Source organism: Fukomys damarensis, unplaced genomic scaffold, assembly GCF_012274545.1.
Source record: "Fukomys damarensis isolate Sample0158 unplaced genomic scaffold, DMR_v1.0_HiC HiC_scaffold_17, whole genome shotgun sequence".
NCBI classification, from domain to species: Eukaryota; Metazoa; Chordata; class Mammalia; order Rodentia; family Bathyergidae; genus Fukomys; species Fukomys damarensis.
The window spans coordinates 27105860-27130160 of record NW_022900929.1 but is presented as its reverse complement, the minus strand read 5'-3'; the positions used below and the strand labels follow the sequence as shown (position 1 = coordinate 27130160).

General features: G+C 41.0%; 1 protein-coding gene across 1 annotated transcript in view; it reads right to left on the bottom strand.

The window, feature by feature from the left end:
• The window catches only part of Abca13 (ATP binding cassette subfamily A member 13), a 337625-nt gene that overhangs the window by 33659 nt on the left and 279665 nt on the right, over positions 1-24301 (bottom strand). Inside the window, exon 57 of the mRNA XM_010624894.2 lies at positions 1136-1292. Coding sequence (XP_010623196.1) covers positions 1136-1292 — 157 coding nt within the window. The remainder of the gene's footprint in view (positions 1-1135; positions 1293-24301) is intronic.

Here is a 24301-nt window from a genome sequence, read left to right as displayed (position 1 = left end):
AGGATTGCACTCTAAATTAATGATTTGCACAACATGAACCCACAAGCTGGTAACACAGTCACTGGTTACCAAGCATCACGTGTGTACATCTTTGTGCATGCTGCACTTTTATGTGGCTGAGAGCATGGACCTGCTTGCAGCAGCGCTGCCCCTCATACACCAGTGACAAGCTGAGCTGTGACGGCCTTCTGACGCCTGCAATGCTCGTGGGGAACGGGGACTCCTTGGTCTTACAATGGCCTTACGGGATCACCATCCTCACACCTCTGAGATCCCCGCATTCCTATATCCATCACTGTCATTATTTGATAACGATCCCTGCTGGCCGCCTTGCGATAAGCTCTCCAGAATACACACACTTGTTCTATGTGTCGACTAGTCCCACCATTGATGGGGAATGGAAATTGTCCAGGAAGGGAACTACTGCTTTGGGGAAAAGATGGAAGAGGAAGCTGATCTCTGAGAAATCTCAGAGAGAGCAACTAGCAACACCATAACTTCTTGGTGGAAGAGTGCAGGAAAACAAGACTGGGAGACAGCTGGGTCCCAGGGGCATCAAGCCCCACCAGGCTGAGAGCTGCTGCACTGGCGTGCTGCCTGCAGACCACAAAAGATCAGCTCGCTGCAGTCGCCAAGCATGCATCTCTTTAATCAAAGACTAACAAGGGCAAAACGCCTGTTAAAGACAGAGCCACCAATTAATGGGGATCCCAAGAGCAGGAGCCTCCAGGAGCAACTCCCTAGGGAAGGTCAGCTATCCTTGTGTGACTAAGGAAGCACCGGGGCCTCCACAGGGAGGCGGGAGAATCTGCGCCAGCTACACTTGGAGTGAGAAAGAGGAGGCTGAGGCACTGCACAACTAGCACAGGGAAAGGGTCTTCATGGCTGGGAGTCCTGTCTCTATGAGGCCGTGGAGGTTTCCGCCCCTGCAGGCTCTTACTGGAAAGCTGTCAGGCACACTGCTTTCTTCTGCTCCTAGTTCAGAATCTCAACACCCAGGAAGCACCCTGACTCTCCGTCGGAGTTCATGTGGCCCTATGGTTCGTCCTTCTTAGAGCGGGAAGGAGGGATCTTACATGGCCTGACAGTCTCAGCCTATCCATTCATTCATTTTCCCAGAAGCCCGGATGCCTACCTGGGGGATGTGCTCCCTCGGGATCCCACGGAGGCTGCAGTAGTAATGCAGGTGGTCCCGGGCAGTCAGCAGCTCATCCAGGGCGTCCCTCTGCGGACAATAGCCGATGAGGACACCCGCCTGGCCAGCAGAGGCAGAGGTCAGACTCACGTGGGTTCTGCAAAAACACAGAGAGCTGAGCCAGCTTCCTGCAAACACCACACCATCTCTTCTTGGCCCCTCGGCGGGAAGCCACCGCGCTGTAGTTAAGGGAAAGTGAGGGCACCAGAGCCAACCACCCCCAGGGCCACCTTTGGCCCAGGGACTATTTTGACCTTAAGGCAACTGAAAACCTGAACAGGCAGGCTGTCTCTAAAGTAGAACAGAGTGTTTCCCTTTTACAAGGGCAGCATATTTCCATTTGCAAAGATGTCTCCGTGATGCTAGGAAAAGCTACTTGTGATGCCTGACCCCTCCCCAGACACTTGCCTCGGCCCCTGCACTTTGCTGGTGAAGACAGCACAGGAGCCTCTTCCTTCTGTCTGGCCTTTGAGTAGTACTGTGCATGAAACTCCTGTGTGCACGGAGGTGAACAACCTGTCTTCCTCACTCATGTGCCAATCCTCAGGCTGATGTCCCTGGCCCTAGCAAAGAAACTAGCAGCATAGAGAGAAGTGAAATATCTTCCTCCTCTCCGGCAGCTACCTGGGAGCCCAGCAGAACAAATTGACTCCTAAGTCAGAGGCCTGGTGGTAATTACAGTAAAGCTGGGATTTCTTTGGGGCCAGAAAATATTGCAAGCATACGGATTTTCATTATATGTGCCTAATAAATGGGTATCAGTTATTTTCTGACCAAAACAATATACGAAAAAAAAAACACATGAATCCCTAAAACTTCATCCATTTCATCCATTTCAGATTTTTAAATTGAATTGTATTATAACACTAATTATAATTTCTCATTGGAAATATAGAAAAGCAGAGGACAAAAGAAAATCCATGGACCCAATTCTCAGTGATTTCTACCATTAATATTTCATTAATCTTAATATTTCAGGGTTAATCCTTCAGGAGTGGGCTTGGTGTCTGAATAGGAAAAAGAATATAGAAAATGTACATATTGAAAGAAAAAAACCTTTTTGTTCAATTTTATAGTTAACATAAATATATAGTCACCTTGGAAAATTTGAAAATTTTCAGATGTTATCAAAATTAACATTCAGGGTTGGGGATTTAGCTCAGCAGTTCGGTGGCCTGCCTTGCAAGCACAAGGACCGGAGTTCAATCCCTGGTACCAAAAAAAAAAAAAACAAAACTAACATTCAAAATTAACAGTCGTGTGTAAAAGTGTTACCGCTGAAGGAGCAACACTGGTGGAGGAGCTGAAGCCCACAGTGCACGACAGGGCTCACACCCTCCACGTCATACAGCTTTCTGGATTTTTACAAGGGCGCAACGTCAAGTATGCACCGCTACAGCACCATGAATGGTTTTATTGCCTTAGAAAATCCCGAACACTCCTTCTATCCATCCCACTCTTGGTCCAAGCCCAACCTTGACAGCTACTGACTTTTCTTCAATTCTCCATAGTTTTGCCTTTTCCAGAATGCCACAGAGCTGGGGTGAGGTGATACAAGATGGAGCATTTCATACTGGTATCTTTACTTAACAATACACACTTAGAGCTCCTCTGTGGCTTGCTCTCAGAGAGTGTGTGTGTGTGTGTGTGTGTGTGTGTCTGTCTGTCTGTCTGTCTGTCTGTCTCTGTGTGTGTCTGTGTGTGAGACCCCTGAATCCCTGGGCTGGAGCCTCACCTTCCAGGGAGGATGTTAAGAGGGAGCCTGTGCTTGGTAACAAGAAAGAAGGTCAGAAGCTCTGTGACGGGGTCAGGGCCGTGAGGTCTAATTGTAAGTGTCCCCTTGATTTGGACACCCAGACTGCAGGAGAAGTGCTCTCTCTGTGGGTGTCTGTGAGGTTGTTCGCAGGAGGGGATGACATGAGTGCGGAGTCAGAAAACTAGCACACAAAAGTGACAAATTCTCTCCTCTCTCTCACTTGGACTGGACCTCTCTCTCTGGAAAAGCATGATACAGGTGCAAGGAGCTCAGCACCGGCTTCTGAGCTCTGCCCCTGTATGTGCGGAACACAGCCCCAGGCACCATGTCTGAAGTGGGGTGCAGAGGTTCCCAGTGCCACACTCACTGCTACCTTCCTTTCCCTCTTGGGCTCTGAACAAGAATTTCCCTGTTTTTTGCAGGCACACAGCATACTTTTCATCATTCCCCCACCTCGCCCTTTGTCCCTTCCCTCAGTTGCACGTGTGTTTTGGGGGGTTTCTTTATATTTAATGGTGTGTACATTTTTCTCTTCACTCCTTCTTGTGTTGGTGATGAGGCTGTCAGGCGAAATACAGGAAGCCCACTTAAGTTCTGCACTCAGATAAACAGTGAAGACATTGTAAGTATATGCCTTACTGTGGAGAATTTGTATGCCTTGTGCAAAAAACATGTTGACTAGAAATTCAAATTTCAAGTATTCCCTGTATATTTACTTGCCAACTCCTCCTGGGGGCTATTTCTAAAGGATAGCATGCATATGTGTGCATGTGTATATAATACATAAGTGTAAATTCTATGACTCCAAACCTTCCACACATGTGCTATTTAAAATTTATTATCCAAGTTGAAGTTAAATGAGGCTTTGACTTCTTAGAAAAGAGTTCTACATTTGAAAAGAAAGTTAATCATTAAAACTGCTCTGAAAAATAAGATCCCAGCTCTGAAAACAAGGAGAGTGGGATAAACACAGGAAAAATACCTAGTTGAAGGCCAGGAATCAAAGATGCACATCTGAAAGTGAAGGGAAACCTGAGGTGCAAGCTGCCTCCTCTGTCTCCTTTAGACCCAGGAACCCAGAACAGATGAGGAAGGGGCCGCCATGTGGAAAGGGACTGTGGAGAGCAGAGCAGCTATGCACAGCTGGGAGGAGACAAAATCTGAGGTTCATGGCAACTAAGGCAGACAGACCGAAGGAAACTGAGCCCAGGAGGGAAACCTGTCATCTCTGAGGTATCTATCAGTCCCTAAGTAGCAGAGCTCTGTCACTTATGAGGATGTGTGACACTACTCTGACCAGCTGAAGATGAAGAGGAACTGCAAAGTTCACAGTGAGCTTGGGAAAATGCACCTGGATGAGAAAAGCTGGAGTTGAGAAGATGAGCAGGTTCTGGGAGTCTGGTAAATGGCCTGCAGTCTGGGACCATGGAAAGAGAGCCTGGGAATCACAGACAGATAAGTAAGAGGACTTACTAGGGCCATCTAACTCTTCTAAGTGCATCACAGGGATTTTCTCATTCTCATTACACTCTGCAATTCTTTGGAGGAAAAGACAGTCATCCCAAGGTTCTAAATGCTTCATTCAGTCCAACTTATCAGATGCCATAGGTTGAATTGTGTTCTACCAACACCTAAAATAAATACATAAAGAGTTGAAGTCCTAACTCTCACCACCTAGGAATTTGGCCTTTTGGAGATAGAATTTTGAAGAAAAATAAATTTAAATTAAGCTGTTAGGAGGATTCTGGTCCAGAATGACTGGTGCCCTTATAACATGGGAGGACTTGGACACAAGGGCATGCATGGGGGAAGATCTATGAACACACAAGTAGGAGATGACCATCTACAAGCCAGGGAGAGGAGCAGACACACATCCTTCCCAGCTTTCATAGGACCCAACCATTCTGATTCTGACTCTTTGATTCAAGATTCCTGGTCCCCAGATCTGTGGGATACCAAATTTCCATCACTTAAGGTTGTGATACATTTTTATAGCAGCCTTAGAAATCAAATATACTAGGAATGCCACGAAACAGAGTCAAGAGGAAGAACAAAGACAATAAAAAGAGGTCCACAGGCAATACAGATACTGGAGTAATCAGACACAGACTTTAACATTGGCCAATTAATAATGAACAAAACATAAAAACCAAAGACATGAATGACACCAGGAAGCTGGGGCTAATGAAAAGAAATCAAAAGAAAATTCTGAACTATCAAGTTAAAATAAAATCCACAAGGCAATAAAGTACTTTGAACATAACAATTAATATTAAAAAAAATAGGTAGAATACAACACCAGGAATGCCAACGTCACTACACTTCTGGCATTAAAAATAAATGTATATACTGTACATAAAATTTATGCATAGAAATGTGACAATTTAGATAAAGGGGACAGATTCTTTAAAACACAATGTACCCAAAAAGAAATAGCAAACCTACAGATTCTACACCAAAACTAAATTCTCATTAAGTAAGACTGTCATGAAAAATCCAGGATGAAATTAATTCAGTGGGGGATCATTGAAACTTTTATGAAAAACTTACATAAATCATAAATACAATAACTGGGGATGATACTCAAGCTATTTTATAAGTCCACTGTTACTTTAATATTTAATCTTGGCAAGAATGTCATAGTAAGGAAAATTACAGGACAGCCTCACAATAATATTTAACAAGTATCATTAAGTTTAATTGAGTAATATACCAAATATATTAGATCTTGACCAAGGCAGCTTCATAAGATAAATGCAATATTTTTAAAACAACATAAAATATTGAATGTAATATAATACAATAACAGAGTAAAGGTGACATACGATAATATTATCTCAAAAGATGAGGGAAAAAATTGGAAATGTTTTAAACTCGCCTCATAAAAATGAACACAAATAAAAAATTAAGAAATAGCTCTTGGTAAGACAGGAAGAGATATGTAAAAGATCTCTGTTGACCTGATAAAAACAATCTATAGAAAACTCATAGAAGTGTGAAGTATTTAAATTAATGATAAGGTATTCAAAGGCTTCTCCCTGACATCAAAAACCAAACAGTGGGCTGGGGATTTAGCTCAGCAGTTCGGTGGCCTGCCTTGCAAGTGCAAGGACCCAAGTTCAAACCCCAGTTCCAAAAAAAAACAAACAGTGATGGTCATTATCACCACATCTGTGCAGCATTATGCTGCTGGTTCTCACCAGGACAACAGGTAAAGAACAATACAGTAGTAGGGACTGAAAGAAAATAATGCCATGTTTGGTCAACAGCAGGATCGCTATGTACAGAATAGTCACAAACAAAATTCTACGCCTGCACATATCAGGACCAAACTGTCAAGAGCCAAAGACAGCGAGACAATGTTTAAAGCGGCAATGGAACAGTGACTCATCTTAGACAAAGGATCTTCAATAAGGCTAACAGCTGACTTCTCAACATAAACAGAGGCCAGAAAGCACAGAGCCGATGTCAAGGTGAGGAAAAGAAAGAAAGAAAAAACGCAAACAAGAATTACGTATCCAACAAAACTGCCATCAACATTAGACAAGAAATTAAGAAATGCACAGATCAAAATTGACAGTTCGTTGATAGACTCCGCTTGCAAAACTGCTAAAGGATGTTCTTTAAGCTAAAGTGAAAGAGGCCCAGCAGTAACGTGAACCAAATGAAACAAAAAGAAGAAATCAGGGTAAAGACATAAACAAACACAAGAAAAGCATGAAGATACGCTTTGTGTGCAACTGCTGTTTTTTCTGACCTTATTTACATCAGATTTTAGATTAGAACAATAGTAAGTCTATGCCCATGAGCATAAAAAGTCTAAAGATGTAATCTGTAACAAAGATAATATAAGAAGGGGTGGCGGTATATAGGAGCATGGTTTTATAAACTATTTAAATTAAGTAGGAATAAATCCAAATTAGATTTTAAGTCAAAATACATTTATAATCCCAAAATAATTGATAAACTATTAAGGCAGTTTTATATACTACATATTAAAATTAAATCAGAGTTATAGAAAATATGTATATAACACAAGAAAGGCAGTGATATAAGAACAGAGGAATAAAAGTGATATAAGACATACAGAAAACAAAAAAAAGATGGTAGATATAAATCCTACCATATCAGTAATTATATTAATTATAAATGAATTAAACACTCTAAACAAAAGCCAGGAACTACGAGATTTGTTTTTTGGAAATGTCTCAACTATATTCTGTCTATGAACAATAAATTTGAGAACCAAAGTGATAAACAGGCTGAATGTAGAAGCATAGAAAAAACTAATATAGTGTAAGTGGTATTAGAAAGAGAGCTGGGGTGGCTCTACTAATATCAAAGTAGACTTACAACCAGCACTGCTACCAGACACAAAGAAAAACATTTCATAATGATTAAAAAAGCAAAACAATTACAAAAACATATCTGCTTAAGAAGAGAGCTCCACAATACGTTTTAAAAGCTGACAGCAATTAAAGGAAGAAATAGGCACTTCAATAATATAATTAGAAAGTTCAATACACCGCATTCCATAATACAAAAAAAATAACAAATTGGTAGCTCAATAAAAATACAGGCCTAAGCAACACAACAGACCAAGTAGTCCCTGGAGATCCAATGGAGAGCCCTGAAGCCTCCCCCACCAACACAGCACTGTCCCCACCAACACACCAAACACCACTGTCTCCAGGATAGAATGTCTTCAGGCCCCAAACAAAGCTCAATGTATCTGAAATGAATGAAGTCAAATGAAACACATCTTGGACTAGGGTGGACTCATACTGGAAACTGAGAGCAGAAGCAAGCATGGACAATCTCAGTGAATATAAATTAAACAGCATGCACCTGAACAGCCAATGTGTCAAGAAGATATCAAAAAGGAAATGAGAAAATATTCTTCGATTATTACAAAAAATAAAACTTGACATACCAAAACCTATGGCATTTGGCTAGAAGAGCACATAGAAGGAAGGATGCAGCTATAATGCCTAAATTTAAGAAAAGCAAATAGATATTAAAACAATAATCCCTTTAGTCTTAAGAAATTAATACAAGACTTTCTAGTCTTAGAGCAAGCAAAAAAAAAAGTAATAATTACTGCAGAATGAAAAAGAACAAAAATCAGAAAAATTGATTTTTTTCTAAAGTTTAACAAAATCTAGAAATTTTTCACTCCACTGAGCAAGAAAAGGGAAGTTTCAAATTACTGAAATCAGAAGTAAAACATTCTTACATACCATACAAACTTAGAAATGGTTATAAGGTACAAACATACATAGTCATGTGCTAACAAATTAGATAAATTAAGATGAAATGGCCAAATTACTAGAAAGACACAAACCAGTGAATGTGAATAAATGGGGAAAAAACTAAAAATATGTATAACAAGGAAAGGGGTTGAGTTAGCAATTTTTAAAAAATCTTCCCAGGATTAAAAGCTTAGCATTGGATAATTTCACTTGTGAGTTCTACCAGATGTTTAAATATCGATTGGCATTGACCCTTCAGAGACTGTTTAGAAGAAAGATGATTCCCAAGTAAGTCTACAATATTTGTAATATTCCGACAACAAAACCAGAGACATATCAAGAAAAGAAGGCTACATATCAATAAGGAATACAGCAGTAAAAATCCTTAATGAAATACAGATGCTCCTTGATTCACGGTGGGCTTATGTCCCAGTAAACCCATCCTAAGTTGGAAATATTAAGTCAGAAATGTATTTACTATCACTAAACCAGTACCAGGTGGTGTTCCAGCCTACCTAAACATGCTCAAAACTTGTACCAGCACATGACTGGCAACTGTAAAAGAATATCCTGCCACACATCATGAGCCTGTGCAGAGATGCAAGGCTAAGGTAGAGCTCCTACTGAATGCATAGCTCTCACACTGTCAAAAAGTCAAAAAATTGCACACAGACCCAGCATCATCCAGGAACCTCCTCTATAAGCGGTTAAAACCCTTGGCATATCAGGAGAATTAGACACTGCGGCTGACTGAGAAAAATCCCAGGGATACAAGGTCAAATAGTAGAATAAATGGCAAAACAGACGAAATACGTCAACAGTCAAAGAAAAAAGCATTTCACAAAACTGAACAGCGTTTCGTGATAAAACTGGGAATGGACTTGGGATAAAAGGGGTTTTCTTGTATGACCCCATTTATGTGAAATTTCCCACTTAGATGCCCCCATCCTGTGGTGACAGAACATAGATTAATGGTTGCCTAAGGGTGGGGGTGGCAGCAGAAATGGGGAAAGACTGCTAATAGGGAGAGCTTCTTTCAAGATGGTGAAAGTATTCTGAAATTAAATAGAAGAAATAAGCAAACAACTTTATGACTATATTGCATTTGTCACATGTAAAACGAAAGTGCACAGAATGTGACTTGTGTCTCAAAGCATGGTCACTGAAAGCTAACGGTATGCATGCTCTGTAGCAGAGATGGTAAACCTTTTCAAAAGCGAGTGCCCAAACTGCAACCCAAAACTTATTTATTTATCACAAAGTGACAGCAATGCAATTAAACATGAATACCCAATGCTCAGTTGATGGGGCGATTCTGGGGCATCTTGGCACATGTGCTGACAGAGAGCTCTATGTACCCTCTGTGGCACGTGTGCCATGGGTTTGCCACCACTGCTCTACAGAAACAACTTCATTTCTTCCACTGTGCAAAACATAAATGGCTTCACATGTGCATCAGTATATGTTCAGAGCAATCATCTAATAATATTATTGCAACGTGCAAAAACATGGGTACAGCTCACCAACATGACACTAGAGGTAAAAAAAAAAAAAAAAAAAAAGAGCTCCTCCCAAGAGTATACACTTCATGAGTCCACTGCACAGAATTCACAATCAAGACTAACCTGTGGGGGTTAAAGCCAGGTGAGTTTTACCTTTGCTAGAAGGGTAGCAGGAAGGGGACCCCTGAGGTCCCATTACAGGTCTACTTCCCAATGGCAGTTATACATATAGAGAGGTGCTAACATAAAAAATGCTCTGACCCATCCCCTACTGACTGTAGCAATTGCACACCTCAATTTTTAAATGTTTATTTTAAGACCAATTCTTGATCTCCAAATGTTAATGTGTAAGTCATCTAGCCCAATCGTTACTGTTTCAAAGGCTTTATCTCCAAGGGACTACTTTAACCGCAACTGAAAAACATGAAATGTTATTCAAACACACTAGTCAAAACCATTTGAATATATGGAATTCACAGTTTAAAAACTCTTCTCATTGTTCCATGTCCTCAAACACTTCCTGCTTCAGTACTGTCTGTGGCCCGTATTTATTATTTCTGGCTGGCATCTGTGAGCACTGGGATGTGAGGGTGGTGCAGAGCAGAGGGGCCGTGGCAGTCCAGGGATGCAGGGTTTCACACATGTAAGGGCTTCCTATCTTCCTGCCCTAACAGTAGCCAGTGGTCAGGGTCCATGCCTGATTTCTAGTTAATAAGGAGCTATATTTTTTTAAAAACAAAGGTCATGATTTCCCTGTGGAGTAAAGGAAGAGCTTCTTCCCTGCTGCCATATGGTGTGGAAATGATAAATTTACATTGCTTTGTAGTCAGTGGAATTCACCTTCTTGTGAAAATATTGCACACAGCATATCTGAGAGCAACATGGGTTTGTTTGTCTGATGGTTTGTTTCAGCACTGAGGACTCAGTGAAGATCCCCACATGCTAGGCAAGTGCTCTAGCACTGAGCTGTGCCCTCAGCCCCCAGCCTCATGTTTTATAGGTTTCATCATGAACTGTCTTTTTAGGTACTGCAGCAGAATGTTTGTAGGGAGGATCCACAGTGGACCCAGGCCCTCAAAAAGCATTAAATGTCTGTCAAGTCAAACTGCTCCACACTTCTCAATAACTAAATTTCTTTATCTGAACTTTGGAGAAAATAAGGCTTAGGAAGAACAATACCACCACCACCACTGTAAATCTGGGTTAACTGGGGCTAGGGATTTAGCACAGTGGTTCCGCTGCCTGCCTTGCTAAGAGGAAGGATCTGAGTTCGATCCCCAGGACCAAAAAAAAAAATGTTTGTCAAATCTGGGTTAACTGGATGCCTCTTACAGGGCATGGTATTATAATCCACGAAAGAAGCTAAGTGGGCATTGCCTAGGAGATCTGCATACAAAAGGAAATTATACGATAATGAAGCTAGAGAGAAGGCAAGAGTGGAATTTCTCATCAGGGTTCCTTCTAACTCATCCAGAAGATGAGCTCACTGATACAGATCTTCTCATCTAACTGTGACTGGTGCCAACTACACACCGCCTAAATCAAAATCCCTGCCAATCACATTCATGCCATGAGAAAATGCTCACATCCATTCCCTGGTTTCCACACTCACGCCTCTCGGTTGTCTCAACCGAATAGAGAAGGTCAGGACATTCTGCATGCTTCATGCTCCAGCGCCATTCAGAAGACAAGACAGCTTCTGTCTCGAGTCTGACATGGAAATGAACTTCGAGCTTTTGTCGTGATGCGTGCTGACTGGCTTTTCTTTTAGTCAATGGCACAACTGAGCAAGAAACACTGGGAATTAAATACAAAGCTTGGCACGTGTTTTGGGGTCTTTGCCAAACTAAAAACCTTCTTGCTCCAGGCATTTCACTTCCTTTGTATTATCAGCAGTCTGTAAACTGCCAAAGAAGGCAAACAGAGCCAGGAATTCTGCTCAGTGGACCATGTTTGAATGGCTTTTCCGAGCAGTATTTTAACTCAGTGTGCTTTTCAAACTCTGCGTTTTCAGCCACTGACCACACAACTCTGCAGGCTTAACCCTAGTGCTAGGAGGGCCCTGTGACCAGGTGACGGAGCCCTGCCTAACTGAGCTATTACTGTGTCCACATGCGTGCGTGGCTGCTTGGCAGCTGCGCTAATCGGCTCTTGGATGGGAGCCAAGTGTCAGGGAAGTCCCCAAGCCTATGACCAAGAGGAAAATAACTGGAATCCAGAACCAGAGCTTCAGGGACTAGGGAGGGCCATCTGTAACAGCTTGGCTTAGTTCTAGACAGAGGAGGAGGCGTCTGTGGCACTTTACTAAATATAGATAAAAAAAACATGTTTTCCTTTCTTTGAAAGCTAGGCACAGTTCATACCATCCAATACAAATGATATTGTCTCAGGTTCTTCAGACTGGTAATTAAACATAAGTATGCCAGCTACGTACATAGCACAGCCATTCTTTTAGGAGATTTTTAAACCATTGTGTTTTTACTCATTTAACTCCTCTGTATGTGACCAAGGGAGCAGCCATTAATCCAATAAAGTGATTGTGTTTCAAAACAGGAAAATTACACATACTTATATTTTCATACTGCTGAGATTTCTTTCTGCCCACCAAGAAAACGTTATGAACTTCTGGCAACAAAATGACTTGTTAAATTACATATACATATATATGCCTTTTGCATCGTAGTTGCCAATCTTCTCCTGTAATTACTGAAGGAAAGAAACAAGGTTAATACATCAAAGACTTGCTTTCAGAAGGCCAACGGTGACTTATGTTCACCTGTCACGTGGTCATTGAGACTTCTCCATTTGACGTTTCTCTCACTTGAAATATATCAACAACACAGGCAGGTCTACTTTTAGAAACTAGCCAGAAAGCATGAGCTTGGTTCCACTTGCTCAATACATGTTAGCCAAATTCAAGGTCACTGTCAGATGTGGTCATCGGCATATTTTTTACAATCTGTATCATAAATATGAATGTTGTTAATTCATATGATAATTTTCTCTAATATACTTTGGTTATATTTGTATTATTGTGCACATACACATAAATACAATTTACTTTAAATGCATCACTAATCTATTATCTTTAATTTCTTTTACATCATGTAAGGAATTCTCCTATAAAGAAATATTTCAAACTATGTCATTTATTTATTTATTTTGGGGGGAGTACTGGGATCGAACTCAGGATCCTGGGCTTGCAAAGCAGGTGGCAGAACCACTGAGCTAAATCCCTAACCCCCAATCTATGTCATTTATAAGAAATTAACACATTGAGAATACTGTACAGCTATTCTCTACTTACTTAATATTTTGAATATTTTATCAGACTCTTTAATATTTTCGGAGCCTCCTAGAAGTTCTATTTTTTCTTTGAAAAACAAGCAAACAAAGTTTGGGGAATCCAAGTTCAAGTTTATATTATTCTGTAAGTTTAAAGTAGATAGCATTTAGGTTCACATGTTATTTTGCCCGCACGTCAATATACGGTTAAGTCTGAGTGTGATGAGACCAGAGAAACTGGGTGTCAATCCACAGTCTGTATATGCCACACTGCCTGGGAAGGAAGGAGGGATGGCAGGAAGTGGAGGGGAGGCAGGCAGGCAAGGGAAAGAGAGGGTAGGGGAAGAGACAGGAGGGGAGGGAGGGAAAAATAGAAGTGGGAATGAGGGAAAGACAGAAAGAAGGAAAGAAGCAAGCTAGAGCTAGAAAATGAAAGGAAAACATCTGCTTTGAAAAGAAGAAAGTAGGTAATATGCAGAATCAAGAATGTACTAAATCTACTATTGTGTATACTGAGGAGTTAATATTGTCCTTATAGAGAAACAGTTAACCCTTACCCAGCAATATAATTTTGTAAGAAACCACAGAAGCTAAACAAAGATTACCACCCTCCAAATTAGGTTAAAAAAAAATGTGGGGTCATGAAGGGAAAACAATAGAGCTGGCTGTGCAGACTCAACCAACCATGAGTCACAGATAGTCAGGGAAAAAAATGTGAAAATTGTGTCTGTACTGAAAATGTACAGGCTACTTTCTTATCTTCATTCCCTAAACAATATAGCAAAATAGCTATTCGCCTAGCAGCAGTGCCATGGTGGGTACTATAAGTCACCTCAAGGTGGTTTGCCATGTTCAGGGGGATCCTGTGGACATTAAATGAAAGGTCTCTGGGGATGAGCCCAACAAGGGAGGGGTTGCAATAAAAAGGATCAAAAGGAAACCAAAATTATTTTCTTGAATTTAAGGGAAAAACAACTTAGGAATGATGAATGAAAAGATGAAAATAGAAAAAAAAATGAAATGATGATACCAACAAATAGTTTCATGGGTTTTGTTTGCTTGCTTGGTTTTTGGTTAATTTCAGGGGAAAAAATGTAAAACCCATAAATGTTGGAATGGGAAGCCAAGCACAGCTGGCCCTGACCTGTCATTCTCATGCTGCTGTCACAGGTGGCAGAGCAATTTCCAGAGCCTCCAGGGGAAACACCAGCTCTTGAGAATGCCAGGCTGCAGTTCTGTCTTTCACAAGGAAGGTGATCAAAACCTGCTGTAGGATATTCAGGGAACCTGCACATATGTCTCTCTGTTTTAATTATCCTTTATTATGAAACTTTTTTTTTAAATTAAGATTTATCCAACTTGCAAATTCAGCATTATTAAATAGAATGAAAAACTAACAGGCACTACTGAAACATATCTGGATAAATGCGTGTAACATCATTCTTCAAAAAGAGAGAAAGAATGATACAGCCAGAATAACCTGATAATGACATAAATCTAAACATCCAAGAATATATACTCCACATGGAAGAGGAAAAGGACAGATCTTGCAATTCTTAGGCCCAAGTGTCTCTGGGAATTCAAATTGTTGGAAAATTCAATGGAAGGTGATGGCATCCCCTAGGGTTACAGAGACAATGAACAAGGGGGCTTCCAGCTGGAAAATCTAGAAGTCTAATTAAAGAATTAAATACAAATGTAACCTTTACTGCCTCACACTTACATCACTGACCACATACTCAGAGTTTTTCATTAAATTAATGCTTAGATTTTAAGTAGAAGTGGACAATCAAAGAGCATCTGTGACTCAGAGAAAATGTGGGACATGAACTACAGTTTAAAAACCCAGAAGTTTGGAGGCAACAGAAACAATGTAAAGAGACTATTTTAAGAGAAAAGTGCAACCATGTACAGAGATAGAAGAGATAATGTACTTATGAAGAAATAAGACACCATTTCTTAAGATAGCTAAAAAGATGAAAAGGACTCCTGAAATATTAAAACGTATGAGTAAAATAAAATTCTCACTAAATAGCTAGAAAAGTCTGGGAACTATCCCAGAAAATAATAACCAAAATATAAGGAGATTGAGAACCAAAGAGAAGATCTGGGGTGTAGGAGACAAAATAAATTACAGCAGACCAAGAAAGAGAAAGCAATGTGAGAAAATAAAAGAAAAAAAAAAGCCAAGAGGGCTGGGGATTTAGATCAGTGATTCTGCCACCTGCCTTGCAAGTGCAAGGGCCCAAGTTCGATCCCCAGTACCAAAGGAAAAAAAAAAAAAAAAAAGAAAATTTCTTAGCACCAAAGGAAGTGAACTTACACACTGAAAGGATCCACAGGCCAACAAGCAGGGTAGAATCAGAGGAGGAGGAGAAACAGGTAAAGTCACACATCAAAGCATATTTTTTGAAACCAAAGACAGAGATGTTAAACACTTCCAGAAAACCAAAAATTACATTACAATGACACCTGATTTCTCCCAAAAAGTTTAAATTCTATAAGACACATGGGAAAATGTGTTCAAAATTCTAAAGGAATAAAATCTCCCACCTAGAAGTCCCTGTTCAGCCAAAATGTCAAACAGGAGTGGAGACAGAACAGATATTTTCAAGGTATTTATAACAAGGAATGTACCCACCATTCCTCTCCTCCTCAGGAAGCTTTTGGAGGCTGTGTGGGGGTGAAGGAGAAACCAAAAGAAGACAGTGAAACAGGAAGGGTGCAATCAACAAAAGAGAGGACAAAAGGGGTCCAGATGACCAGGGCCATGGTGTAGACAGGCGCAGAACAGACCCGTGAAGATAGCCTGGAATGAAAGGCATCAGAAATTCAGGAGACCTTCAAGAAAATCAAATCTATCGATTCATGGATGAGCTCTGATGGACGATAAAAGGGAGATAACAGAGAGAGAATCCACGGGAAACAAAGCAAAGAAGAGAAGACAACTGAGGGCAAAACACAGAGCAAGAAGTGAAAGGTGTCATTTCAGGGCTGGGCCATGCAGTCACACGCCTGGTATACTGAGAGCTAAGGGGCATGTCTTGGATCCAGGACAGAAGGACCCCCAAAGGCTCAGGTGTACAGGCTGGGGCTTCAGGAGGTGCCTGGATAAGGAGGCCGCAAGCCTCGGCTCACTTATCAGGTCACTGCTGCACGGGCTGTTAGCAAGAGGGGTCCTGCTGGAGGAGGTGAGGTGCTGGGCATGACTCTGAAGGAAATGTTGTTTTCTCAGGCTTTTCTCCTTTCTCTTTGCTTCCTGGCTACCATGAGGTCCACAGCTTTCTTCTGCCACAACATTCACCATGATGCTTCTGACTTCATGCAAGGCTGGGGCAATACACTCAGTTGACCATGGATAGAAACCTCTGAAACCGTAAGCCAAATACTTCTCTTTCTCTTTGGCAGAGTGTGTTGGATGTTTTGTCCCAACAATAGAAAGGTAGACTGACAAACAGAATCAACGACCATGCATGTATGTTTGGATATTAACATTTTCCCGGTTTACATATTCATAGTTTAAAAGTGAATTCCACATATGTATGTGTGTGTATTCCCTTTAAGATATATGTAACTTAGTTAGAAAGATGAACAGAAGAGTCAGTGATACAATTTAGAATTTTCCAATAAAATAAAAATTAATTCCTGCATTTTAAAATTCTAGGAAACAAGCTACATTTAATGACATTGTATTGAGTGCAGTAGTTTGAAAACTAATGACATTTAAGCCACTTAATCTCTAAATGATATTTGAGACATCAGTTAGTTTTCTGTCTCTATACTGCACTTTGTAAGCATATTTCTTCTTGAAGTTTAAGTAAAATCAAATAAAATAATATAAAACTATATAATATAAATATTAGAAATAAAAAGGCAATAACATTGTTTTTGTCTTCCAAAAAATAGAGGCACTAAAAGATTACAAGGAGAAAAAAAATTCAATAAAGTGGTAGGCCACAAGTTTAAAGAACGGCATCAAAGTTTTCTTGTATATAAACACAAACCAATTAAAAATAGAAGAAAAATTCCAGTCACAGCACTATTAAATTACATAATATGTGAAGCACTAACCATAACAAGAAATGTATAAAATACACTAAATTTTAGTGAAATCTACAACAAGGAACTGTAGTAAGTGGAAAGTCAGACAATGCTCTTGAAACAGGAATGTCAACACTGTAAACCTTCCATGACCTTAAAATCCTTTATACTTATATCTGTAAAAAATAGTTTTAAAAGACAGGGAAGAATACTGCCAGAAAATGTGAACAAATTCAAAATTAAAGGCACACAAACATGCTTGTGTACAAATCAACACTGCTAGTCACTTAGAACACAGTACATGGGTCATTTCAAATCAATAAAGAAAAGCCAGGCTGGTACTGGGATAAGTGTCTTTTAAACATTCAAATTTCAATCCTTATTCTTTATCCTCAAAGGTGATATAGGTCTATTAAGGATGAAGTCATGAACTAAATACCAAAGAATTACTAAGGAAGAGTGTAACAGAGAAAATAATTTTCATCGTGGACAAACAGCCCTATTGAGGAGAGGGAGACTTTCCTAGCATTACCCTACAGTGGTGAATAAATCAAACCAGGTAGAGAAAAAAGCATTCGAATGACTGAAGACAGAAAACTTAAGTTGTCTCACCTCGGACACAAAGGGGAGCTTGGAAAGGAGACTGTCAGTGATGTTAATTGTGCTCGTGTGATGTTCACTTGCTTTTGTAATTCCTAGAAAGCATTTTCACTATATTATTGGTTTCCTTGTAGAATGCATCCCCCCCCATATCAGCTTAGTATTCCTGGTGCAGAGGAGGAACCTGGAAAGCTATGTGTGTGGTGCCCTACCCTCCAAGTGCACCCAGCTCCAGTCTAGAGGCAGAGCCCTACCCACATTCTCCATTGCATCCCCAGGAGGCCTAGAGCTCCAAGGCAAATGGGCTCTGCAGTGACACTGGAATTACGGTGCCAGTGCACTTAGGTGTAAACAGGAAAGGGCACTGCCTGTGTACAGCCTGGTGGGTGCAGATTTCTGTATGGTGTGTGCTCAACAGTCTTCTCAACCTCCTTAGAAAGGAGGAAGAGAGGGAAGGAGAACACAAGGGTGGAATGGAGGGGACTAGGGAGAAGAGGGAAGAGGGAAAGCAGCACTTTTTCTTCTGAACACAGCTTCTGGGTGCCAAGTGGTGGACAAAGAACAAAGCAGGGAACCACAGACATGGCTTCTGCTCAGGCAGAAAGGTGGCAGACAGACAGAGCTACCGAGACAGACAGCTAGAAGGTGTAAAGACACACACACACCGAACATGATAGTCAGTGGCTTCATCCACTGCAAAAAGAAAAGCAACATCCACATGCAGAAGCGTACACATGCATGCATGTGAACACACATACAGTTTCAAAGGATATAAAAATGGCAATAGAGAAACTACAAAGAACTCGGTAGAGAAAAAAAATGAAAAGCTGAATTTGTTGTGAAAAGAAATACCTGGGTTTTTGTAGAAAGCATGGTACAGAGAAACTAGCTGTACTTCTTCTGGTTGTGGATGTGAGAGGCAGAGAGAGCAAACTTTCCCTGTGAACCAGGAAGGTACAATTTTCACCTGTCCATCACCTTGTTTCCCAGAATATTTAAGAGTGAAACTTGATTTAAAAATTACTAGGTATTATTATGGCCAGATGCACTTTGCCTAATCCACTCTCACAGCAAAATTAGATGTAAGTAATTTTATTATCTAGTTTTTAAGATTAGCAAGCTCATGTTTTAAAGATAAAGAGCCAACTTCACCCAGCCAGAGAAGAGCAAAAATGAAGGGGTGAGACAGTCTTGCTCCAAAATGTGAGCTTTGAATCCTCTGTGCTATTGCGACCCTCAGACACTGCTGGAGGGTGGGACTGTGTGCAGACATGGGCCACACAGAAGAAGTTGACCAGAGAAGTACTGCACACAGTGAAAATGCCTAAGTGACACTTTGGCCTCTGAAGCACCACTCAAGAGCTCACGATCCTGTTCTTGTAAATCTCAAAGGTTACAATCTATTCTTTCTCACAAGACCAGTTAAATATTCAACTGATCCCAAAATCACATGAGTTGTGTCTATCCTCCTGGGTTGTGTCCATATGAATTACAAAGTCACTTCATCAATGGAAAATACCATGACTAATTCCACTTTTTTTCCTTTCTTTTTGGTGCCAGGGATTAAATTCGGGCCCATGGGCTTGTGAGGCAGACGCCAGAACCACTAGGCTAAATCCCCAGCCCCTAATTCTACTTTTAAGTTGACAACAAAACCTTCTTTGTTTTCTTTGGCCAAGCCTCATTTAATCACATTGTACTGATTTCAGTAATTTGAAAATTAATGACATTTAAGTCATTTGATGTCTAAATGATATTTGAGACACCAATTGTGTTAGTTTTCTTTCACTGTCAGGAAATACCATAAATGACTAATTTCTAAAGAGAAAAAAGTTATCTTCAGGCTCACAGTGTGAAGGTTGCAGTCCAGGACTGAAGACTTTTGCTCTGAGCCTTCGGCAGTGGCAGAGAGTACATAGTACAGTGAGAAGCCAGGATCCCACAATTCCCTTCAAGGGCACAACTTCAGTGACCTAAAGAGTTCCCCAAAGGCGCCAGTAGGAAAAGGGGTGCACATCGAGACCACAATGCCAAGTGAAGTAAACCAGATACACGAGCCTAAATGTCACATAGTTTCTCTTATATGAGAACCCCAAATTATAAAGACTGAGAATAGAAAATGGAGATAGATCTCTGGCAGATGAGGAGATCTAGAGATACAGGGACAGGTAGGACAGAGAAGAAAGAATAAATAGAATTAAGATGTGGTATGCACATGAACCAGCTTCCCACAATGAATGCAATCATTAGTTACTGCAAATATTTACTGATTTAAAAAAAATGAATAAACAAAGGGAGGAAAGGTGATAGCAATGAGAAGACTCAGTAGCCACCAACATCAAACTGTAGGACTAAGTGAAAGCTTTTTACCTCTTGGGGCCACAGATTCTTCCCCGACAGAATAAAAGCGTGAAACATTTATCGATAAACTGAGATGGCCTGCTCCTCTGTATCTGCGATATCTGGGTACCCTAGGAAAGTGACTCAGTGAATCATCACAGCCTCAGAACTGGACAGGTGAATAGGTATGGGGACACGGGAACAGTCCCAAGCAAGGCAACGTGGCATCAGAGGACCAGACCACACACTGCTGCCAACTGCTTAGTTTCCATCTGGCACAGCCATTTCAAACAGCAATAAGGCCTCCCAAGGAGGACTTTGCGCCAGAGTGTTGTGAAGCTTAGACAACAATCTAATTCTAATTTGAAGATCAGAAGTTGACATTTGAACTATCATGCAGCTCAGTGCAGGAACTGTCACTTTGAGACTGCTTCTAACATTTAATATCTTTGGACAAAGAAAAAGTGTCTGATGTTGCTGTGTGTATCATGCCCCTCCCCAATAGCCTATTCTAGTCATTAAAGGAAACATGGTTCTGTATTAGAAGAGCCTTAGGGAAAAAAATTCTAGGTCCACAGTATGCCAAGACCTCAAGTAGCTTCTACACCTAAATGTCTGGGAAAGGAAGCAATGGTTTCCAATATTCCTCTTCGCTGAACATTATCCCTTAATTAACAAAATGCTTGGGGACATTTCTCTGTCAGGGGAATTTCAGAATTTTTCTAATACCACTTTGTAATGAAACAGATTACCCAAGATGATTTAATTATACTGGCACATCAGTATGGGAGGGCAGGAAGACATTTATTGCTATAGGATAAAGTTCCAGTGAAAAATAACAAATTAAACTACATGCTATCTATGAGAAGTCAGCAGGGCATTACACACGCAAGATGTTTTCCATTAAGAACATGGCCTTGCAAGGGTGTGGAAGACAGTGGGGAATCAAAGAAGCCACACCCGAGGCGATGTATCAGCAGACAGGAAGATGAGGAGGACAAGTAGCATGCAGCCAGCACTGAGCACAACCAGTCTGAAAGCCAGCACGCCTCTACACTACAGGATACACTACAGGGTATCCACTCAGAGTGGGCAGCAGGCAGAAGGGGAGCATAATTAATGCACGGTGCATGGCGCCACCGCAGTCCTCTCCGCCAGACTCAGGTGCTTTCGGCAGGTTGGCATCCCCTGCCGTGCCCCAGCCATGCCATGGGACATGCGTCTCATCCTTCCCACAGGAAGGGAAATGGCAATGTCTGCTAGAGAAAAGGCTCGGGCCATGACAGCCTCCAGTGGGACAGAAGGAAGGCAATGATACGCAGACCTTGCGGAGGGAGAGAGACACTCGTGATGTAAATTGAAAGACTGCATGAAATAAAAGAAAAATTATATTGTCATCACACCTGTGTGAGAGGCAATACACACAGGGTGATCAAAATGTATGGCAAACATTTAAATTTTTTAAGATTTTAATACAGTAAAAGACACAATGCTATTAATCCTCCTCAGAGACCTCCACCTTACTTCAAACACATGCATCCCATCCTTCTTACCACTTCTGCAGCAGCTCTGGAGTCCTCTTTCCTGGGGGGTCTTTATGAGGTGCGTTCAAAAATACAGTGAATGCCGCTGCCAAGTGCCATCCAACACAAAGGCAGCTCGTAGAAACGTGTTGCTCCATCCTCCTCTGCCTCAGTCACCCAATATGGAATCATGAGACCCCCCCAGCTCTTCTCCAGAGTTGAGGTGACCAGGAAAGTGAAACATTTTGATTGGATTCAAGACATGGAGGCAGCCACAAGAGCACAATTAAAGACCCTCCAGAAAGACAACTCCAGACCTGCTCCAGAAAGTGGCGAGGACGATGGGATGAGTGTGTTCACAGGGAGGGGGATTATCATAAGGAGGATTCGTGGCGATGCATCTTTTACTGTAATAATTAATTAGGAATTTTTTAAATGAAGACATTCACTGTACATTTCATCATAAGTGATTGTATGCAGGTACACAGATGCAGTTAGGATTTTTTTTTGCAAAATTGGGGCTATTATAAATTTTTAAATCACTTGGATTTAAAATTATAAGTTTGTTCATTACTTTCTTAACTCCGTGTTAGTGTCATTAAACTGTCACTTAACTGAAAATGGGAGAAAAACAAATTGCCAAGTGGCTCCTACTTGGTGTGGTCATTACTCAAATGACTAATTTGCGATCCATATGAGTGAGAGTTTTTATAAGCAATGGATGATTCCTGTATCTCTTTCACACTGATGAGACTGGTTTACAGGAAGCAGAGTAATCTGTATGTAAATTCCTAAGTAGCTCTCTGATGGTACAGCAGCAGTTAATAGTTATTGCTCACCTAATTCTGTAATGGTGGTCATTTAAGAAAGCAGGAAACCAAAGCTGCAAAGCAAAAACAAAAATCTATCCCAGATACAGACATTAAAATGCGTCAAACCTCAGAAACATTGGTCTGAAATATGCAGAGAAAGGCTTGGTGTTAAAGAGTTTGGCTGCTCGTTATTTAACTGCTACAGAATCTGATATACAATCAATCACGGTGCAAGATTTGCAAAACACAGGGAGGAATGAGGAATAAAAGTTGCCTGTCATTCTGCGTCCAGATGTTACAGCTGCTGGCCTGTCCACATGCTCCTACTCACGAAGCTATTCTGTGTCCTGCACAGGTTCCTGCTGGGGTGAAGGTGGCCTCTGGTCTAATTCAGAGCGTCCACACTGGACCTCCTGCTGTCCTGGAATGCTCCAGTTCTATACTGCCTCGGGCAGATGCTGGTGAACTCTTAGGCTGTTTCCAATGTCCCCGAGAAGCTACATTTGTAATTATAGTCTTTTTAACTTATTTACATGCAATTTTCAGTGCCAGAAGTGGTTCCTGGTTACTATTCAAACCGGCATAAATTTCCTTTTTGCTTCTTTACTGTGTTCTTTTTGTCCCAACTTTTTAAAAATGTTTGTTTGTATTTGTAATTTTCACTTAGACCACACAGTGCCTCCACAGCACAATGTTCCCAGTGTCTAGGAAATATCTGTCTTATTAGTTCTGGGAATATTTCAGCTATTAATTTCTTCAAATAATTCTCTCCCAGTGTCTCCTCTCTTGTTCAGCAATCCAATCAGACTCAGGCTGGAGCTTCCCTCTTCACCCACCATATTTCACACAACTTCACTTTGTGCTTTTTTATAAGCAGCATCTCATTTATTTTTGACTCTATCATCACAATTTGTTTCATTTCAATGGCCTTTTTCAATCTTAGCAAGCATGTTTTCTTCAAACCTGCTCATTTGTTCACTAGTTCATTCTTTCTTTCATTCTTTTCTTCAGTACTGGGGATTGAAAGCAGGACCTTCAATAAATCCCTAGTCCTTTTATTTACTTACTTATGTCCTGAAACAGCATTTCAGTAAGTCACTAAACTTCCCAGGCTGGGCCAGAACTTATTTATGATCTTCCTGCCTCAGCCTCCCAGTGTACTGGGATAGCAGGTGTCTGCCACAGCACTAGGCTAAAATCTGCCACCTTTCATAATGTTATAGTGTTTTACACATCTTCTTTCATGTCTTTATAAGATATGATGACAAATACAGTGAATGCTGCTGCTGCGTGCCATCCGACTGAAAGACAGGGAAAGGCAGGTTTGTAAAAACACTGCAGTGCATCCTCACCTACCTTATTCCACAGCTCTTTCCCAAAGTCAAGATGACCACGAAAGGGAAACATTTTCAATCAATTTAAGCCATCAAATCAGCCACAACAGCACAACCAAAGACACGCATGAAGGAAGACTCCAGAGCTGCTTCTGAAAGTTTGGGCAAGGACAATGGGATGAGTTTGTTGGAGGTAGGGGGAGAATTCTGAGGGGCATTCATGGCAGTGTTTTTACTGTACTGTGTTTCTTTACATTTAAACATCCATTGCATTTTCTAATCACACTGACTATAGTCCTGTTACATTACATTCTTGGTGTGCCCATTCGGCTTGGAGTTGTATGCCGTGGGCTGCACCTAAAGATGGCCTTTCGCCTTATCCCTACTCCCTTTCTCCATAGACACAATCTAAGACTGTAGACCCTGGATGGCACAACCCCAGGAGACAGTTACATTATGTACCCTACCTCCCTTCCTGTGCATATCCTGATCACAAGACAATCACGCTGCATTCGGCCTAGACCACGCAGGCCACGTGGCAGGAGTTACCCTGCCTTCTGTCTTGTTTGTCTTACCTATAAATAAATAGATCTCTGGCCTCCAGGAAGCCATTTGCTCATCAGGCTGTGGTTCCACCTGGTCCCAGCTTTCAATCTTGGTA